The sequence below is a fragment of the Carlito syrichta genome, unplaced genomic scaffold (genome assembly GCF_000164805.1).
Source record: "Carlito syrichta isolate Samal-C Ts95f unplaced genomic scaffold, Tarsius_syrichta-2.0.1 Scaffold317674, whole genome shotgun sequence".
Taxonomy (NCBI): Eukaryota; Metazoa; Chordata; class Mammalia; order Primates; family Tarsiidae; genus Carlito; species Carlito syrichta.
The window spans coordinates 146,177-168,699 of NW_007261770.1; the positions used below are offsets into that span (position 1 = coordinate 146,177).

At 41.9% G+C, this 22,523-nt stretch overlaps 1 protein-coding gene across 1 annotated transcript in view; it reads right to left on the reverse strand.

The window, feature by feature from the left end:
* Positions 1-22,523, reverse strand: part of FREM3 (FRAS1 related extracellular matrix 3) — a gene marked incomplete at its 5' end in the record, with an annotated part of 104,418 nt that overhangs the window by 39,722 nt on the left and 42,173 nt on the right. The window contains one exon of the mRNA XM_008074784.1: positions 4,161-4,307. Coding sequence (XP_008072975.1) covers positions 4,161-4,307 — 147 coding nt within the window. The remainder of the gene's footprint in view (positions 1-4,160; positions 4,308-22,523) is intronic.

Here is a 22,523-nt window from a genome sequence, read left to right on the forward strand (position 1 = left end):
CAGGTACATGCCACCATGCCTAGCTAATTTTTAAACATTTTTTGTAGAGACGAGTCTCTTTATGTTGCTCTGGCTGGTCTCAAGTTTCTGACCTTAAGCAATCCTCCCACCTTGGCTTCCCAAAGCACTGGGATTACATGCATGAGCCATTGCACCAGGTCAGAAATTGCTTCTTTTAATGCTTCTAAGAGACACTTGTAAATGATTCTTCTTGGCTCAGAGAGGATAAATGAGAAGTGAATTGAATTGAGAGAAAAGCAGGGAAGGAAGACAGACAGAAAGAAGAGAACACAGAACAGTCATTAACTTCTTATTTATTCTAGCACATACTTACTGAGGGCCTCAGATGTGTCAATCTCTGTCAGGCGCTGGAGATTCAGAAATAAGCAAGAAACTGTTTCAGCCTCCAGCAAGCTCACAGTTGAAAGAGAAAGATACAAGAAAACGAGCTTGATGGATCTTGGCTGTTTTGTTCATTGATAAATTTCTGAGGATTTGGATGGTGCCTGCCACATAGTAGGCATTCAATAAATATTTTTGAGTGAATATTTGTATCCAATAATTCCAATTTCTACATCCTTTGGAATGACTCTGAAGGTTGTTTTTCCTGTAGATCCTTACTCATGGTGTTTCACTTCATGTGTTTAGTGATTTTTCAGAGAATTCTTAGTAATCTTTCAATTAGTGCAGTGTTAATAGAAATGGAAAGTGGGGATAGATTTGAGGAAGAGGAAATAGGAATTAGTAACTTACTGAAGAGACTAAATAACAACAACAACAACAGCAACAACAACAAAATAGTGTTAAAAATATCCAACGAGAGATATAATTGTGGAAGGTGTGATCCCACCAAGACAAAATAGATCTTCCCCTCACCCCAAAATGTTCAGGTAACATTCTAGTATTATCTGGTTTTGATTTTAATGCACCAAGGAAGTCCCATGCCTCACCACTTTAGGTCTCATTATAGGGGTATACTCTGTAGTCATTTGAAAGTGTGAAATCAAATATTGTGACCTGACGCCAGTTATGGTGGAAACCTGACAAAGGATGAGACTATTCCTTGCAATTCCTTGGTCTCATTCTCAAAGAATTTGAAACTTTAAAAAAAGATACCCCAAAATGTAAAGCATGACAATAACAACTCCTCCTCCTCCTTCTTCCTCTTCTTTTTCTTTTGAGTTAGGGTCTCACTCTGCTACCCAGACTGGAGTGCAATAACACAATCTCAGCTCACTACAGCCTTGACCTTCTGGGTCCAGGTGATCCTTCTTCCTCAGCCTCCCAAGCAGCTGGGACTACGGTTGCATATCACCATGGCTGGCTAATTTTTTGGTTTATTGTAGAGATGAGGTCTTGCTATGTTGCTCAGGCTGGTCTTGAACTCCTGGGCTCAAGCAATCCTCCTGCCTTGGCCTCTCAAAGTATTGGGATTCATTATAGTTGTGAGCTGCTGCATCCAGCTGGCATGAAAACTCTATGTAGAATAGCTCAGGTTGTCTTTGCAAAACTGCTCAAGAAAGCAGCATTAATATCAGTTTGGTAACTGAGAGTGACTGTCCCATATTAAAGAAGAGCCTCCCTTGGCCACCTGTTGGAAGCGGGAACATAAGCAAGGGAGAGAGGGGTGCTCCGCAGAAGCTTCTGTAGAGCTAGGTGGCATTGCTGTGGGAATGGAGCAGGCACATGGCAATTCACTTGCTATTGGTGATCATCGGCTCTGTGCGAGGTGCTGAGGAAGTCACACGGGATTCTCACGGCCACTGCTACCCTCGAGGGGTTTTTACTGTGTGGGGAGGTAAACAGACAGGTGGTTTCAATTCTGTGTGTTGAGCGCCACAGAGTGATAATGGTAATTACCATTGACAGAGCATCTGCTTGTGCCAGGAGCCATGCTAGATGGATTTATCATTGTTAGCACGAATGAGCCATAAACACATCTTCGGTGGGTAATTTATACAAAAGGAAACAGAAGCTCTTTTGAATGTTACAGAAAAGAGTAAGTGGCATGTCAGGAAGTGAAACTCTGCGGTTTTTTTCTTTTTTCTTCTGGGTCCTGTGCTTTGTCTGTTTGCCTGGGGTGGGATGGGGGCATTAGGAGGACTTCCTGGAGCACCCGAGAAAGATATTTTGGAGGTTCCCCCCTGTGTGGGTTTAAGCAGTACAGGAAGCCCCCTTCCTACGAACCTTCAAGTTGCAAACTTTTGAAGATGGGAATGTGCATTTGTATGGCCAGTCGTGTAAGTTAGTTCACATGTCTGGTGTATGTTGTCATGTGTGTGCTGTAAGATTTAAAATGCTTTATTTTTTGTGTTTGTTTTTTTATGTATTATTTATGTGAAAAGTAGTATAAACCTATTACAGTAAGTACTGTATAGCCGACTGTGTTCTCTGGGCACCTAGGCTAACTTTTACGATGAATTGAACTTATGATCACATTCTCAGAATGGAACTCGTTTGTATGTAGGGGAGTTACTGTATAGAACAGGTCTACAGCTCACTTATCACCAAATATTGTTGACTACCACGTACTCTCACACTGTTTTGGGGGTTGAACATAACCCAAGACGTAGTTTCTGACCTTGTGGAGCTGGAGATCTACTGGGTGTTGTCTAGTTAGGGAGGTCAGAAGCTCCTTGAGGGGTTCAGTCAGTCTGCAAACATTCAAAAATGGTTCTGGGCAGATGGGCTTTTTTTTTTCTTCTTGAGCCAGAATATGAAACCACTTTTTGACATATCAACCCAAACCCACAAGAAGGCCTCAAGATAAAAAATTGTGGAGGCAGGACCTTGTACGAAAAAGGAAACTTATTTCACTGAGGTTCCTGGCAATGAGTTCCCCCATGTGTTGACAAAGCAGCCTGGGGTGTAGACTGTGGCTGAGGGCCACCCAGAAACAATTGTGCTTTTTGGCTGACCTCTTCTCCTAGGAGAACAGTCCTGTTCTGGAAACCTCGGGCTGGAGAGGAGACTAGGGAAGAGCTTGCCTTTTCCTGATGGCTTGTTTTCTCTGCAGCTCATTTTTCCCCCTGGCTTCTCTCCAGCAGTTTTGTTGTGCTGGCTGGACTCTGAGTGGAGTCCTGCATGTCTGGGAAACTCAGAATGCTCATTTGTAAATTGAAGATAATATACCCCTATCTGTCTTATCAACAGGTTGTGAAAATAAAGGCAAAATGGTCTCTGAAAGTTCTGGTGGCTAAAGATGTTATGAATATACATTGCATTATTAGAACAATTATTGTCAATTATTAACGATGATAATGAGATGTATTATGCAGGCATTACATATGTATTTGCTCCAGGGAGACATATTTCTGCACTAGGTCTTTGTAGTACAAAGAGAAATTTGACAGTGCACATGTTCTCAAGGAATTTATCACCTAATAGCAGGGTTAAAACAATTATATATGATCAAAAGAAATAGTTAGAACTAATCACAATGATGCATTGTGTACTCATAAATAATTTTTCAAAAGAAATAGAACAAATAACATTGGCTTAAAAACAACTTTGAAGGAAACTGAATGATTTGAGGATTGTAGGATGGAATATCTTAATTTTCCTGAAGTCCTTTGAATTATGAAAAAGAGAAAGAATGGACTGGGTGCGGTGGCTCACGCCTGTAATCCCAGCACTTGGAAGTTGAGGTGGAAGGATTGCTTGAGCCCGAAGTTTGAGACCAGCCTGAGCAACATAATGAGACCTTGTCTCTTCAGAAAAAAAAAAAAGGAAAAAAATTAGCCAGGGGTAGTGGTGTGCACCTGTAGGCCCAGCTACTTGGGAGGCGGAGGCGGAAGGATCACCTGAGCCAAGGAGGTCGAGGCTGCAGTTAGTTGTGATGTTGTGATTCTGCCACTGCACTCCAGTTTGGATGACAGAATGGAACCCCAACTCAGAAATAAAATGAAAAAGAGAAAGATTGCAACCTCCCATAAGGAGGAAAACAGGGGAAGGGTAAAACAAACGAATATATACTGAAACCCATAACTCACATGGAATAAAAACCACAGCACAGTTTCGCACGTACTTTTTAAGGGGTTTCCCTAAATCAGTTATTGACTTTCTTAGGGTTATTCTTAAGCCTAGGGTTATTCTTTCTGAGGGTTATCTTAAGCCTAGGTGTCATGACCTTTCACCAATGCCCATCCAAAGTCACTTACCAACCAAGGATGTTTCCCCAAGGTGTCCTCTGCGTGCGAGGGTCACTTCTAAGAATGTGTAGTCTTCATCTACAATGTAGTACTCTTTCTCCAGAGAAATCCAAGCCCAGTTGAGGTGGAAAGGCTGACTTGTGAGCTTATTTCCTTCTGCAATTGATAAGGGCAGAGTAGAAGTTAGATGGAAGATCTGGTGGAAAATCAATGATCAACATGTGCATTTTGCTTCGGAGGCAGCCAGGGGTTTTAAAACATATTCTCTCTCTTTTTTGTTTTTAGAAAGAGAAAGTTATTTGCTTTTCTAACATCATGGGCACCATCTTAAGTCCTATTTCTCCTCCTTAATGTGGAGACATCCAGGTGCCTGCTACTCACAAATTGCCTTATGTACCAGGATTCAAAAAATCTGGAGTTTGGCAGTTTTTTTTTCCTAGTCAATCTCTCACTCTGTCGCCCAGGCTGGAGTGCAGTGACATGATCATGGCTCACTGCAACCTTGACCTCCTGGGCTTAGGTTATCCTTTTGCCTCAGTCTTCCAAGTAGCTGAGACTACAGGCATGCACCCCCATGCCTGGCAAATTTCCTTTTTTTTTTTTGAGTTGGAGTCTTACTCCGTCACCCAGCTGGAGTGCTGTGGCATGCTCATGGCCACCCCAGTGTCGACCCGCTGGGTTCAGGTGATCATTCTGTCTCAACCTTCCAAGTAGCTGGAAATACAGGTGTGCGCTACCACACCTGGCTAATTTTTTGATTTACTGTAGAGATGAGATCTCGCCAAGTTGCCCAGGTGGGTCTCAAACCCGTGGGCTCAGGCAATCCACTCACCTCAGCCTCCCAAAGGCACGGGATTACAGGCTTGAACCACAGCACTCGGCCAATTAAAAAAATTTTTTTTGGTAGAGTCACAATCTCCCTATGTTGCCTTGTTTGGTCTCAAACTCCTGGGCTCAAGCAATCCCTCATCTTGGCTTCCCAAAGTGCTGGGATGATGGGCATGAGCCCCTGTGCCTGGCCATCAGTTTTAAATTTAGCTCATACCCAATGGCTTCATCCCTTCCTCCCTGTCTTGTTCATGTCCTCTCTCTCAACCTTCTCCCATTTCTTCCTCGGCCCTGTGGTTTATTCCTTTGTACTATTTGTGTATCCATTAGTTCTCATATTAGTCTAGATGTTCCTTGAAGGCAAAGTCTATGTTATGCTTCCTTATGTTATTACTATAGGACCTAGTATGGTATATTGAACTCACATGCTCGGGTGTTTCAAAACTACCCAAGTAGAGGGCAATGGACAAGGATGTAAGCACTATCTTGGATTTCCTCTTGTCCATGCCGGGTCACTGACCTCTTTGTGGATGGTCAACCTGGCCCCTTATTGTGACTGAAAAATGTGTGTGAACTGGTGGCAAGAGGTCTCTCCCTCAGCTGGGAAATGCTGCAGATAATCACTGTGATAGACTGTTGAAATAGAGCTCTCTATGACTCTATTTCGACTGATGGGCTGATATAATAGACGGCAGATACCAGAAGTGAGGGTGTCAGACCACCAGAGATGGAGTTTACCAAACAGCCCCACAATGACTGGGCACCTTAATCAGATCAAGCATTTCCAAGTGAGGGCGGTACGTGGATCAGAAAGAATAATTTGTAAAAAGGTACAGGAAGTCACCAACATACAAATGAGCTCCGTTCTGAGAGTGCATTTGTAAGCCCGATTCAAGCCCAATAAAGTTAGCCTAGGAACCCAACTAACACAATCTGCTACCTATTATAATGCTAAATATTATAATAGCTGCACAATAGCACTGTATGTATTTAACAGGCTATACTGACACCTGGTGGAGAGAAACAATACATAAAAAATGCAAATGTGCATCATTCATGTTTGTAACTTGAAGGTTTGTATGTAGGGGACTTACTGTACTTCAGAAAAAGCTGGTGCCATAGTAGGAATCTCTATTACCACCCAGGAGGGGTGTGGGCATGGGGACTACAGTCTTCACCTGCAGCTGAGAGGGCTTCAGTGAACTTCTGGGAGAGCTGTAGTTGGAGGTCTGTGCGACTGACTCATTCCACCGAAAGTCTAACAGGGTAGAGGAATGAGTGAAGAGGGCTGAACAGGGAAGTAATCACACAGCTGTAAGGAATAGGACAAGGAAAGCATGTGTGTGGACCAGAGGTGGCCATCCTGTCCAATAAGGTTAGTTAAGGAGGCAGTGGGATTCCCTAGGAAGGAGGTTGGGAACTGACTGACAGTTTCCCATGGGTGGCAGAGGCAGGAAGGGACAAGGAGCAGAAGATGAGGGGGCTCCAGAGGCAGGAATCTTCAAGGAACTCATGAAAACTGGGCATGGTGGCTAATGCCTGTAATCCCAGCGCCTTGAGACGCTGAGGTGGGAGGATCACTTGAGCCTAGGACTTCAAGACCAGCCTGGGCAGTATAGCAAGACAAAAAATAGAAAAATTAGAAAAGAGTAGCATGTGCTTGTAGTTCCAGCTACTCAGGAGGCTGAGATGGGAGGACTGCCTGAACCTAGGAGGTTGAGGCTGCGATGAGCCATGATGGTATCACTGCACTTCAGCCTGGGCAAAAAAGTGAGACTCTGACTCAAAACAAAAACAAAAAAACTCAAGAAACACCAAGTAAAGAGAGTGCCCTGCAAACAGTTGCCACCCCGGGACCCAACAACAGATGGCAACAATGCCTTGCATGCTGGACTGTGCTCTGTCACTCTCCTCTCCTCTCTGGGGTCAATCCAGGAGGAGCACAGGCTTGGTAGTCATCCAGGGGAACCCAGGAACACGGAAGGGCAAGCTGGCCTTGACCTCCGCCACACTGCAGGCTCTGACCCACAGCTGTAGAGAAGGTTTATGACAGAACGAGTTCTGTGATGGAACCCTGATTGGGACTGTGAAAAAAAAATTTTTTTTGAGTCGGAGTCTCTCTCTGTCGCCCAGGCTAGAGTACTATGGCACGCTCACGGTCACCCCAGCGTCGACCTGCTGGTCTCCAGCGATCCTTCCACCTCAGCCTTCCAAGTAGCTGGAACTACAGGTGTGTGCTACCATGCCTGGATAATGTTTTGATTTGTTGCAGAGATGACGTCTCATGGTATTGCCCAGGCTGGTCTCCAACCCCTGGGCTCAGGCAATCCTCTTGCCTCAACCTCCCGAAGTGCTGGGATTACAGACTTTGCACCTGGCCAAAAAATATATTTTTTTAAAATTCAGGGTCTAACTCCGTTGTCTAGGCTGGAGTGCAGTGGCACGATCATGGCTCACCCCAGCCTCGCCCTCCTGGGCTCAGGCGATCCTTCTGCCGCAGCCTCCATGTGCCATCACACTTGGCTAATTTTTCTATTTTTTGTAGAGACGGGGTCTTGCTGTTATCCAGCCTGGCTTCGAACTTCTGAGCTCAAGCAATCCTCCCGCCTGGGCCTCCCAAAGTGCTGGGATTACAGGCATGAGCCACTGCCCCTGGCCGGGACTGCAAATTCTAACGACCAGGTTGACGTTGTGTTTTTGATTTAATATGACCAGAAGGTGTTTTTATCTGAGAGTGATCAGAAAACTTATGTGACCTGTGAATGATCCATATAGGAGAAGGATCCTTTTCTCAACTACCACCATTGAATAAATGTTAAAAATGTGAAAAGGATATACTACTAAAATGATAATTTGATACATCACAAATCATGCTTATTCAGCAGGCCAGGAATTCACTGATGTATAACTGCAAGATAAATGCATATGTTGATTTTCAAATGCATTTGTTTTTTTAGACATGGGGTCTCACTCTGTTTCTCTGGCTGGAGTGGAGTGGTGCGATCATAGTTCACTGCAGTCTTGAACTCCTGGGCTCAACTGATCCTCCCTCCTCAACTTACTGCTTGGCTAGGACTACAGGTGCATACTACCATGCCTAACTAATTTAAACCATTTTTTTAAATAGATGAAATCTTGTATGGCAAGTATTAGTTTCCTTTTGTAACTTGACACACAGTTCCAGGGCCAAGACCCCAGTTTTGGAGCCTTCTAAACCAGTGCTCTTTCTTTGTCTCGGGGCCACCTCTCCCGCGACTCATGGAGCAATGCAACCGAAATAGTTCTGAAGGGAATGGGCACAATCGATTGCAGATCAGACCCTCCCATTCAGAACACGCACAATAAAAAAGATTCAACAATTAGAGGCAGAAACATTCCCATATTCCAAATGAGATAATCTGTAGTCTAGTGATTAAGAAGAGTCAGATGGACCCAGGTTCTGGCTCTGCCACTGATTAGCCACATGGTCATAAGCAAATGATGAAGTTTCAGTTTCTTCATCTGAAAATGTGGTAATAGTCTGATATGCCTTATAACATGTTGTGAGAATCACAGAAAACAATGCTACAAATTGCCTGGTGCAAATTAGGTGCTCAGTAAAGGTGGGTTCTTATCATCGTGGTTTAAAAACAGAATAGAATTGATTAGTGCTAGGCTATGCTGCTTCTTGTGACTTTGCATTTATACCAACAGATTAAGAGACCGTTTTCAAATTGGCCAGTATGAGAACTTTGAACTCCACTTTAATTACAACATTTTGATTTTCAAAGCAGCTTCCTGTCACATTTCATATTCCTCTGCAGTCCGCCTACTTTTTGTCTGCCCCACGGCCAACGGTTGTGACTTATTCTGCTGTAATTTTAGTATGCCTAGCCCTTGAGGAAGATAAGTCAATGTGAAAGCATTTTCCCCTTCAGGCATGAGCTCTTTAGTCACTGGCCAAGTCAAGGCTCTCTGCCAGACATGCTTGCTGCTGGACCTTTTCGGAGTTGCTGCTGGGCACGTCTTGCAGAGAGCCTTGACTTGGCCAGTGACTAAAGAGCTCACTTCTAGGGAAACGAGAAAGATGAGCATGGCCTGGGTCAAATTAGAACTATTCTGTGTATCAAGACATTTAAGAGATGGTGGTTTAAACCAAGTATGTTAAGAGAAAGAGGCTGGGAGAAATCGATTGTAATTCCCGATGAATCCAAGAAGGTAGATTTCATCTATATAGGTCTTAAAGTCATATTCACTGATATTGCTTAATTAGATAAACCTCAGAAATAGAGAAGTAAATATCTAAGAAAGTTGAATGAGGCTTCGGCTTAAAAAATGCAATACATAGGGGGCTGCCAAAAAAAGTATACACATTTTAAGAGATGTTATCTATATATTACTTTTCAAAGTTGAATTAAATTATGCTAGCAATGTGAGGTATGACCTTAGCGCAACTGTGGTTCTGTCATTTTCTTTGACTGTTGCATGGTGATGCTAGCACTCATTTGATTACCTGCCATCTTTTGAGTGAATGTCATACTTAAGATGTGTATACATGTTTTTGGCACCTCCTGTATATGGATTGATAGGGTATTTTTTAAAAAAAGACTGATTGTGAAAGGCAAAATAATTAAGTGGTGCTAGAAGCAGAAGAGAGTTTTCTTTAAGGTATTTTCTCTTCCCCTTTATCTACAAAGCAACCAAAATCGGAGGTAAACGGTCTCCTGGTGTTTTGGTTATATCCTACAGATTGATCCCACATGCCCACTCTTTGTCTTCTGTTAAAGATGTTGGCTTATTCCAATTAAATGTGAATTTGTGTCAAAGATAATGTTATTTGATTCTGGGGCTGGCTTTGTATGGTACGTGATACTCAAATCTCGAAGGATCTATTATTGCAGATGCCAGTTTACTAAAGAAATAAATATTCAGAAAAATTGTGTAATTATACTGCTGTCTTTAAAGAGAAGTCATTCTAAATAGCAGAGATTATATCTATAAATTTTTACTTCTCTAGTGTGGGCATTGACCTCTAGGAGTCTCCAATCCAACCAGAAAATGAGACATGCTTGTGTGAAACTGCTAAATTACAACACACGGCCAAAATGCTTGTGGACGAAAGAGAAGAGAAAAAAAATGAGCACAACAGAAGGCTTCCTGGGAGGACTGGACTTGGAGAGCTGGGTAGAATTCCCTCTGTGGAGAAGAGGACAGGTTCATTGTAACATGGAGGGAGAAGAAGGTAGACTCAGGGGAAGTAGAGTCAAGGAGACAGACAAGGGCATGCTGTGTTCTCGATTCATGTGATAACACAGCATTCTCTAGCAAAATGTGCTGTTTTGAAGTCGTTACATAAAAAATGCACCTGTGCTTGCATGTTCACGGGGGAACCGGGAACATGGAAAGGGCAAAGTTGACCTTGACCTCTGCCACACTGTAGGCTCTGACCCACACCTGCAGAGAAGGTTTACGACAGAACGAGTTCTAAGATGGAACACTAATTGGAACTGTGAAAAAAAAGTAAGTCAGGGTCTCACTCTGTTGTCCAGGCTGGAGCACAGTGGCATGATCATGGCTTACCACAGCCTCAACCTCCTGGGCTCAGGTGATCCTTCTGCCTCAGCCTCCTGAGTAGGGACTACAGGCACGTGCCATCACACTCAGCTTATTTTTCTTTCTTTTTTTTTTTTTTGGCAGGGATCTTGCTATGTTGCCCAACCTGACTTTGAACTCCTGGGCTTAAGCAACTCTCCCACCTGGGCCTCCCAAAGTACTGGGATTCAGCACAATTCACGATTGCAAAGATGTGAAACCAACCTGAATGGCCATTAGCCCATCAGTGGATAGTGAAAATGTGGTCTGTATACACCGTGGAATACTCTTCGGTCATCAAAAGAATGAAATCACGTCATTTGCAGCAACTTAGATGGAACTGGAGAACATCATCCTAAGTGAACGAACTCAAGAACAGAAAACCAAACACCGCATGTTCTCACTTCTAAGTAGGAGCTAAACTAAGAATCTGCAAAGACATAGAGAATGGTATAGCAGACACTGGAGACTCGAAATGGGAGGGAAAGGGTAGAGAGATGAAAAATCACCTGTCGGGTCCCATGTACACAGGTAGGGGTAGTGGGTACACTTAAAGCCCAGACCAAAAACTATTTGTACCCCCTAAATCTAGTAAAATAAAGAAAAAATGTGCTGTTTCAACGGCATTCAGAATGAATTCACAACTATTCCTCATGCCCTTCTTTGCCTTGTTTCCAACACAAGCTGTTTCCTTTCAAAAACTGTTTTAAACATGGACCTCATTTTATGCATTACGAAGAAAGTTGCCAAAGAGTTGCATATCATTTGTTTTTCTGTAATGCCTCCAAGTATGGCATGTCACAGGAACAAAATTAAAATTCTGAGCATGCGGTTTTATCGAACAGTTGTCACCTGAAATAAATGTAATTTGCAGCATAGCCCTAGTGTGAATAAAATCATGAGTCTTAGAGCCATAATCTGCAAATAATAACCTGAGATAGTGTTTTTATTAATTTAAGTGCTTTAGAGAGTTCTTTTTTAAGTTTATGCACAAAGTTTTCAAAACATTTCTAGTCTTGTCACTAAATAGATGAAAGAATTCCACAGCAATTATGATACACTTCTTCAGAGATCTCTTGTGAATGAAAATTCTTACCTTCTGATTCCCACTGAATGCTCTTGTTTTTGGTCACCAAATACTTCTACCGACTTTATGATCCAGTGTAAAGGCCTTCAAGACTTCTATGATCAACCTGGACTAGAAATTGTAAATGCAGCAGAACTTTCCTAATGCTCATTGGGTCTAAACAGTTTTCCTTCTGTTCAGCTAGTCATTTAAACACTGGGATAGTTTAACATTTTTGGGATCACAGCTATTTTGGAGCATAATATGGCAGTAAACCTCTTCCTTCAATAATACAGATATTTACCAAATTTTACATACAATTCCAGGGAATTTATGGAAACCCTTCAGCTCACCTATGGTCTCCTTAACCTCTATGCTGAGCAAATAAAACTGATTATGTACATAAATTGGCTACAGATTTCAAGATTAATGAAGAAGTTAAATATTTCCCTAGTTTTACTAACCAAAATGACTTAGTGAATATAATCATCATGTACTTAAGGAAAGGAATTTTTTTTTTGAGTCAGTGTCTCACTCTGTCACCCAGGCAGAAGTGTAGTGGCACGTATCACGGCTCATGCAGCTTTGACTTCCTGGGCTCTTGAAATCCTTCCACCTCAGCCTCCTGAGTAGCTGGGACTACAGGGTTTTTATTTTATTTTATTTTATTATTATCATTTTTTTTGTAGCGATGAGGTTTTGCTATGCTACCCAGGCTGGTCTTGAACTCCGGAGCTCAAGTGATCCTCCTGCCCCAACCTCCCAAAGTGCTGGGATTATAGGTGTGAGCCACTGCACCCGACCATGAAAGGAAATCCTTCATGTTAACCTGTGATCCACGAAGAGTGGAGCATTAAAGAGGCAATTACTGATCATACTTCATATATCTAAATTATCACGTTATGCATAGAAAACACATCTATCTGAATGTGGAAGATTTTCTGAATGTGAAAATGCATTTACCACAAACAGAGTAATCCTGGTCACCTAAAAACATTCCAGGTGTCCTTTCAGTTTCTTGAGTTTGAGCATTACAATTTTAAAAATGTGTTAATGCACTCCAGGATTCTTCTCTAAGTAATATTCTGGGTTCCTGAGGGATGACTGATGGAAAATTACAATTAACTAATTAAGTCATCCATTCAATTATTCCTTAACTATCTATTGAGCACCGATTATACGCTGTTGATTCTTCTAAGTGTTATGGATAGAGTGATAGAAGCAATAGAATTCCTGTTTTTTGGAGCTTACTTTCTAGTGGGGCAAATAAGTAAGTAACAGATAAGGTGATTGGTGGTGAAGAGTGCTACGAAGAAAAATGATCAGGATGGGTGGATAAAGTGTGATTGCGAGAATCAGAACAGACCATTTTATACAGACTGGTTAGGAAAGGCTTTTCTGAAGGGGTGATGTCTGATTAGAGACTTCGGAAAAGACTATTCCAGGCAGAGGAGAGAACAGATACAAAATAAAAATGTTCATATTTTAAAACATATCAATATTATGTCATGACAGTTGCCTACTTGGGCTCTAGTTTCTCTCTCTCTCTCCCCTGCCCCTTCTCTCTTCTGTCTTGCTTTATTGTCCAGGCTGGAGTGCCGTGGTGCAATCACAGCTCACTGAAACTTCAACTCAAGTGATCCTCTTGCCTTGGCCTCCCGAGTAGCTGGGACTATAGCTACGAGCCACCGTGCCTGGCTAATTTTTGTATTTTATGTAGAGACAAGGTCTTGCTATGTTGCCCGGGCTAGGCTCGAACTACTGGGCTCCAGGAGTCCTCCCACCCTGGCCTTTCAAAGTGCTGGGATTACAGGCGTGAGCTATCATGCCCAGTCTCTAGTTTTTTTCTGATGCCTTTTTCATTCCTTGCCTGTCAATCAGTATTTAAGAAGGTGCATGAGTTTTTCCAGGCCAGTGGTGTCTATTACAGTCGTTTGGTTAATATTATTTTGTTTTCTGACTATTCAGCTGCCTTTAAGTCCCTTTCCACGTATGAAATATTTGACTCATCCCACCACTTATAGGAAGGAGCCAGAAAACATCATTTTGCAGTCTTTCTTGCAACTGGGACCCAAATACGTCATCTGGCCTCTGCCAAGAGCTTCAGATTTTGATTCACAAGTGTGAATTTGAGGCTTCAGGTCACCTGCTTGAGGTTCATATTTTGGTGAGGGTTGTAGTGGAACATCTGGTTTTTCAGGGGTTTTGGTCACCGAGGTCCAGTGTCCAGGAGCAGCTGTGCAAGCCATGGTGTCCGTGCCTAGTAGCAATGGCAGTCCACAGAGTTGGCATCTTTTCTACCTGCATGGCCTGTTGTTCTGTCTCTCTGGTCTCCTGGAGATACTACTAAAGCTTACTACTCTGCCATGGTGAACTTCTTTCTGGACCAATAACTTCAGTAGATTTGTAACAAAGAAACTTGATCGATACACCAATGAACTTGTTTTTGTCTTAGTTGAGGTTGTAAAGGACTAGGAATGCACTGGAGAATAAAGGTGACAATGATTAGTAAAGTGCCTGGCACGCAGTAGGCACTCAAGAAACCGTGCACATTAGGGGTATAGTGATATCAATGCACACACTTTAGCAGAGAGGCAGGAGAACATAAGTAAACATTAATATTTTTGAATGTGTACATCTTTTACACATTCAAAGTAAATACTTTACAATAAAGTATTTATTGTAATAAATGGTACAGAGAATCATTTATTTGCTAATTTACATATCTGATAATTACTTGGAAGTCAAACTACAAAGCTAAGTTTTGGGGGACAGGCAAAGGCAAGAAATGTAAATTTGGGAGTAATTATGATTCAGGAAGTTTCTGAGAGAGAGTTTTAAAGTCAAATTTCTGAAAGTTTAAACAGTAGAGATCTAAATATATACGGGGTGTCCAAAAATGTATACACATTTTAAGAGATGTTATCTATGTATTACTTTTTGGTGTTGAATTACATGGTAGCAATATGTAGTATGACATTTGTTCAACCATGCTTCTGCCATTTTCTTTCACTGTCCTGCCCCTTGTATGATGATGCTATCATTCATTTGATTAATGCCATCTTTTGAGCGAATGCCATACTTAAAATGTATATGCATTTTTTTGGCACCCTCTGTATTGTACAATTTTTGTATTTTATCAGGCACTGCCTCTCCAAGGATCTTGGCAACCGCAGAAGTGGGTAAGAACATTTACAGCTAGTAGAACCCTGGCCAAGCATCTGACATCAGACACCTTGGGGCCCTGAACAAGCTGATTCAGTCATCACCCTTTACCACCGTCTCCCAGACCTGTTAATTGAGCCCTGGTGACAGCCAGCCATCCCTGGACTTTGAAACTCCAATTCAGGAGTAAGGTTATCCCTGGACTTTGAAACTCCAAGCCAGAAGCAAGGTGGAGGAAAGAGTTTGGTTTCCACTAGGCACCTGCCTCCTCACGTCTTCTCTGACTGAGGCTCTTCTTGACTCTGCAGCATCACTTGCTGAAGGGAAGGGAGAGAAGGCAAAGGAAGTAGAGTAACAGAAAGGGAGAGGCTAGGCTGGGCCAGGGAATTCTTGCTCAGATGGAGATCCATGTGGAAGTGTGTCGGTTACAGGATCCTTGGCTTCTGAAGTCAAGAGAATTCTAAGGGGATGTGGGGTACTGTGGTCCCTCCAGATGGGGGCCAGGGAGACCATTGCCTGGGCCTTAGCTGTACCCTGACATGCTTCAGTTGGGAACCCTCAACTTCCCTCAGATCCAGCAGCAGGCAGTCAGCCAGATGATGCATTAACTATTGCATTCCGTGTGTGAGAGGTAGTTGAATGCATAATAAATAAAAGTGCAGATTCTGGTTTGTATGAAAGTTCAATTTATGGAGTCAAGGGCTTTTTGTGGCTGACACTATGTACTTCAATGAGGGAGAAACTATAGAAAAGAGAACCAAGAACTAAATTTTCAGAACAGTTGTGTTTGGAAGCCAGAAGGAAAAATCAGTTATAGAATAGAAAATAAGAAGAATTAATTTGAATTAGCTTGATCACAATGTAGAAAACCAGTGTAAAATTATCACCTAAAAATAAAAAAGAATGGTTTCGGTCATAAGAATGATTTTTGTATTAAGGGATGTCACTTTGTTATTTGCTAACTCAAATTGTCATAGCTGCACATCTGTTATATTCTTGTATTTGGTTTTCAATCTCATTACAATTGACATTGGCTGGATAGTTTTATGAGGGTTGTCCTGTGCATTATAGGATGCTCAGTAAGTTCCCTGGCCTTTACCTACTAGATACCAACAACATTCCCTCCCTGCTTTAACCACACCTCCAACTGTGACAATAAATAATAAATTCAGACATTGTCAAATGTTCCCCAGGGGGAAAATTACCACTGGTCAAGAACTACTGGTGTAGGTGAAATAAAAGGATTTTACTAAATCTCTTATAAAAAATCTTCACATCTCATACTTCTGTGTTTTGGGAGAATGATGAAACATTTTAGATTTGAATTTGGTGTAGATAATCAAACACTCCCTATTGAATTCAGAAGGTAGCCTGAACATTGTCTAAATTAATCTGAGAAAAAGTATAAGGCTATAATATCAAGTGCATTGAAACTATTTTTTCCTGTGGGGAAAGCAGAGTGTACAAGTCAGGGAGAAGAACCACTTAGTGGGGTTTGGTTTACCACCCAGGCAACAATTTTAAGTAGAAACATCAGATTGTCAGGTTTAAATGGGAAGACCTGAGGTTCTGTCCTTTCCTACATTACCTGTATTGTCTCCATTTTTGTTCCCTCATTTGTAAAGTGAGAGTAAACTAGGTACAAACAAGGCACTGTATGTGCAGGAAACCTTATATGTAGGGGAGTGCAGGGCAAGTATCTTTATAACTTAAGCAATCATTCTTCATTTCTTTATTTTCTTCACAAGATAGGGGAATAATTTGTTTCAAAAATACAGAGAATAAAACAGATGTCCTAATGTTCTAAAAAAAAAAAAGAGAGAGAGAGAAAGAAAGAAAGAGAAAAGGAAAACAAACTCTGAGGAAATCATACAACCTCATAATGGGAGATGGGGGCAAAGAGGGACCAACACACGTCAAGTGCCCGTTATGTGCCAAGCCCTGGGCTGAGCATTGTGCAGTCTGCCAACAATAAAAAAAAGAGAAAAAGAAAAAGGAGAGGTGATCAAGATGAAAGAGACAGGGGTTGGTGAACAGGCTTTGTCAGGAGCAGCCAGGATGAGGAAATGATCAGAGTAAGGTGAAATAAGTAGAAAGGTAATTTATGAAATAGGAATGGCTTTAAAAAGTGACTATTTAAGTCATGACTGAGAAAAACACCCAACTGAAGAATTTCTAACCTTTCAAAATGTGAAAGGCATAATGGCACTTATGTTTTCACAATTATCTCCCATGAGGTTAAAAAATACATCAAGCATTTTGTCCAAATACTGTATTCAGGAATACTTAATTTTGATGTAACTTATTTACTGATATAATCTTTTCTTTTAAAATTCAATAATTTAAAAAATAAAAACCTAAAACTTAAAAAAGGGATTATATACCATTAAAGAAAATTTTGAAAATACATTTAAAAAGTGTGACTCCTAAATAGTGAAAAGCAAATGCCAAATGATAAAGTGGCAGCTGTTATCAAATGTTCAAGGTTTGTGACTTGAACTTGAAAAAACAATTTAGTTGATAGAATATTCTATCTTAAATGCCTAATAATGAAAAGGAAAATGTAACATTATATATGCTTATGTTTTCTAATACTCCATGAACATTTTCAAGTAGCTTGATTTTTGTAAGCATTTAGCTTCTACTGCTCACACTATAATATAGTTTTAAAATGATTTGAATTCCATAAGCACCTCATCATGCATTTGGAAATTATAACTAACAATTGTCACAGAGTGTCAGTTAATATCATAGTCATTTGGAAAATGCTTCACGGTGCCTTACTGTGAGAAAAGGTGTTACTCTGAATTGTGACTTGACATGCACAGTTGTAATTGCATGTCCACAGATTATAAACAGAGTGATCTTTTTTCTTCAATAGAGCTATAAATTTAGGGAAAAGAAAGTAACTTAAGATAGAAGAATTCGCAAATTAGGAAAGAGAAAACGTCAAATTGCCAATAGCTAGGTCTCTAATTTCTCCCCCTGGCTGTCTCCCATGTTTCTGGATCTGTAAGTATCAATTTCAAAAATGTGTCTCCTTTGGTGAAATAGGCCACATTCCCTTCCTGAGCAAGGATGTTATTCCATTTGCTTGTCCGGTCCCATTTTTCAGGCTTTTGCTGAACTCACTTCGATTCAAACTGTTTCACAGGCCTGCCCCGGTCCTCCTCGCTCAAGGCTTCAGGGTGCAATCGTCCATGTCCCGGAGCTTGACCCTCTTTTTGGAGTCTCTAACATTACATGCTCATGTCTAGTCTCTTCGTGAGGAACAATAGGTTCTTTTGTGCAACCATACATCAGGCTTTTTCAGAAAAGAGGGGGAAAAAAACCCATCAAGTGTAGCTTAGTGATGAAATACCTGAATTCCTTTCTCTAGTTGTATTCTCCTAAGCTGCAGAGATGCTATTTACCAGTCAGAACTCCTAAGTCCAATTCTGCAGTCTTTGGAAATGTGTGGTAGGTGGCAGAGGGAGAGATCTTTGTGCTCACATGATGGGTGAGCCAGGGCAGTAGCAGGGACAGGTGTCACGGCTTCCAGCTCTAATTCCATCTAACAAGAGGCGTTTGGTATATTCTTTTTGAATATGTCCCCAAACCGTCTTGTTGATCTATTTGGCTCTCCATTTTTGAGAATAAAAACCCAACATGTAGTGGTACGTGTAGCAATACAAGTTTTCTGTGCCCTTTTTCTCCTTCTTTAAAATAGAGTTCTTTGGCCAGGTGTGGTGGCTCACGCCTATAATCCCAGCAATTTGGGAGGCTGAGGTGAGAGGATTGCCCACAGGTTCGAACCAGCCTAGGCAACATAGCAAGACTTCATCTCTATAATAAATCAAGAAAAATTAGCCGGGCGTGACGGTGCATGCTTGTAGTTCTAGCTACTTGGAAGGCTGAGGCGGAAGGATCGCCTGAGCCCAGCAGTTTGAGGCTGTAGTGGTGGCCGTGAGTGTGCCACTGCACTCTAACCTGGGCGACAGAGTGAGACTCTGACTCGAAAAAAAAAAAAAATAGAGTTCTTCAATATAAACACAGTGGAAACAGTGTAAAAAAAAAAGACCACGTGCTTTTCTTAGATTCTTTTGTATGCCTCAACAGGGCACCATACACCACTTTGGACACAAAATAAAACTGCCCAAAGCAGTCTTAAAGCAACAATTAAAAAAAAAAAGATCAGTAGAATTTTCAATTAGTAGGAAAGTAGAAACACATCAATTGCATGATCACATGGGCATCTCCATTTGGCAGCTGGGGCTCCATCTGGCTTAACTGGAAGGCAGAAAACATAATATCTTTCTCCTTCTCAGGAGTGTACAGGATTTAAGGAGGTTGTTGAACAGACTTGTCCTTCTAGAAAATATAATATAGTATAATATAATATAGCAATTTCCTATTTAGAGATAAAAAATAATTATGCTAGCCAGTGTGGTGGCTCACGCCTTTAATCCCAACACTTTGGGAGGCAGAGGCGAGAGGATTGCCTGAGTCCAGGAGTTCAAGACCAGCCTGGGCAACTTGGTAAAACCTTGTCTCTACAAGAAATAAAAAAATTAACTGGGCAGGATGGTGCAAGTCTGTGATTTCAGCTAGTTGGAAGGCTGAGGTGGAAGGATCGCCTGAGTCCAGTAGGTCAGGACTGCAGTAGCTGTGATCGTGCCACTGCACTCCAGCCTGGGCGACAGAGTGAGACTCTGACTCTAATAATAATAATGCTCATTTTTGGATACAGTCTAGTGTACAATCTGGGTACTTTTGTATGCGGTGAACTAGAGAATCCTTTTTTTCTGTTTTTATCTCACTATTTCTTTTTCCTACCCCGTTGGAGGTGAAGACTATTTGATTTCCGTGCTTAGGGCCAGGATCACAAGGGTTTGCTGTGTCCTTAGAATTCCAGCAGTTGAATGTCTTGTCCACGACAGTCTTGATGTATCAGGAGTGAGAGGACACAGGGGCAGCCTATTCCAGTACAGCCCACTAGACTGAAGAGGGAGTTGAGGGAACAGGAGGGGACCTGGTCACCAGGATCACAGAGAGGCCTGGCTGCTGAGGCGAGTGTCACAGCCAAGTGCATCACTAGTTACTCTTTTGATTACTGTGTGGAATAATTTACGTTCACTTACAAAATATGTATTTGGTGGCATCTGGCTTTTGTTCTTTCAACGATTCTTTCCTTCTGTGTTGAGATTGTTATAAGGATCAAGAATGAGGATGGATGTGGAAGTTTTAAAAAAACTTTGAATTTTTCTCAACCTGAGTTTTCAGGTTCTGAACGGGAGGAGAATGCCTCTCCACTGGATAATTGTATAGACTTTGGACAGGAGGCTGGCCAGCAGGGCGAGTCCTTCTAATAGAACGAGCTGGAGGGAATTGTTGTTGCCTTCAGGTCAAAAATGGGTGAATGTCAGCAATTTCTGCCTGACATATAGAGCAGGGTCAGCATGTCTTGGGAAGAGAACTGAACTCTGTGAGTAGACCTGGATTGGAGTCTCGGTAACTCCACTAACTAGAAGTGTGGCCCTGGGTGAATTACTTGCTTCTCAGGGCATCGTTTCTTCACTTCTCAGAGGAGGGGATTGAGTCATAATCTTTCTGAGTCCTTCTCGGGTCTGACTCTTTTTGAGACAAGGTTTCGCTCCGTCACCCAGACTGGAGTGTGCAGTGGCACAATCATGGCTCACTGCAGCCTTGACCTCCTTGACTCACGTGACCCTCCCATCTCAGGCTCCCGAGTGGTTGGGACTACAGGCAAGTGCCACCACACCCAGCTAATTTTTGTATTTTTTGTAGAGACAAGGTCTTGCTATGTTGCCCAGGCTGGTCTCGAACTCCCGGGTTCAAGTGATTCTCTGGCCTTGGCCTTCCAAAGTGCTGGGATTACAGGCATGAGCCACCATGCCTGGCCCAAGTCTAACTTTTATGCTTCTTTCTGTTCCCCCCTTAGCATGTGACATCGTCACAGCAATAGAGAAAACACATTTAGATCCTTTTGAGGTTCATACATGTGATGATTGGGTCACATGCATGTGTGAGACGTACCACCCTTGAATCTTGTTACACCGTGAGGAAAACAAAAGGAAAAAAGAAGAGAAAAGGGGAAAAAGAAACCAGGAAAAAGAGAGAAGGAAACAAATGGAAAAAAGTTAAAAAAAAAAGAAAAAAGAAAATATATTTAACTTATTATGTCCCAGTTTGAACAAATGATAATCTTACTCAGCATAAGTCAGTGTAACTTGACATATTAACTGTGAGCTTTAAGCTCTTTGGAGGCCTGAGTACATGTGTGGAGGATAGCTTCTCTAGAAGGCACACACTGTTTAGGTACGCAAGTGCCCTGGCAGTCCTAACTCTGACTGTGTACTGTCAAGTCCTTTTTTATCCATCATCTTATGTGAAAATCCAATCATGACAAAAGCCTCGAAGAGAGGGACCAGGCATGCTTAACAAATCCTCACTTGAGGTCACAGAACTAGCAAATCCATGAAAAAGTATTCAAAGCCCTCCATGTGCCAGATCCCTTCTCCCTCTCCATCATGTCTTTCCTCTCTTACTATCTTTGCAACCCGCCGGTCAGTGATACCAAGTTAACGGTGCTGTTTCACAGCTCAGAAAACTCCTATTCATCCTCCAAGGCCCTGTTTGAACACCGCTCTTCGATGAAGCTTCCCTGCACAACGGTTCATCTCTGCTACTCTTACACTCTCTCCTTTGTGTACTTCTCACATTCCTGCAGTTAATTGTCCAGGTTTGGAGCTGATTGCTTATGTCTTTTCATCTTGGAGTTGCCAGCAACCAGCAGGGTTCTGGCAATGAACAGGGGCTGGATATATACCTGTTGAATGACCGACAGCTTCCTGGAGAAAAACTGACCTAAGTATAGATTTAAAGAAGAATAGAATGAACACTGCTAATAATTTAACCTATATAGAGTTTGTAAATGCACTGCTTTCATTACCTTGCTTTGCAACTATGTAGATAATGGCTTACAAATTTCTAGGAATATTATAGTCTAAAGCCATAGATTCTTTCAGATGGCAACAGAGCCAATACCTGCAATCAGGCTTTTGGATCCTTAGCTCTGCTTTGTAGAGCTTCTTCCACAAAATACTGTGTGTGCAGCCATGCTGTGAAGTAATCTTTAAATTTGAGAGTCTTTTTCTAGAGAAATCTTTTTTAAAATGCCGTACATTTCTATAATATATGTACTTATTTACATTATTATCATTTTTTGAATCGGAGTCTTACTCTGTCACCCAGGCTGTAGTGCAGTGGCACGATCTCAGCCACTGCATCCTTGACCTGAAGGGCTCAGGCGATCCTTCTGCCTCAGTTTTCCAAGTAGCTGGGACTACAGGCATGTGTCACTATGTCGGGCTAATTTAAAAAATTTTTTAGTGTGGACACGGGATCTCTCCACGTTGACCAGGCTGGTTTTGAACTCCTGAGTTCAGGCAATCCTCTCACCTTGGCCTCTCAAGGTGCTGAAATTTAAGGTGTGAACCACTGCCCCGGGCCTCATATATTTAACTTTTTGTTCACAGTCTAGTGTCCTTATGATACAGAAACCTGATGATATCTGTTCATATTGCCACAGCCCCTAGGTGAGGACATGGCAAGAGTTCAAGTGCTCCCCTACATTCTTGAACAACATTCCTGAGAGTCCCTCTATCTCCTTTGCATTCTCTGTAAGTAGTTTCAGGAGATTCTTGACTTCCCTGTAGACTATGCCCAGTCAACTGAAAAGA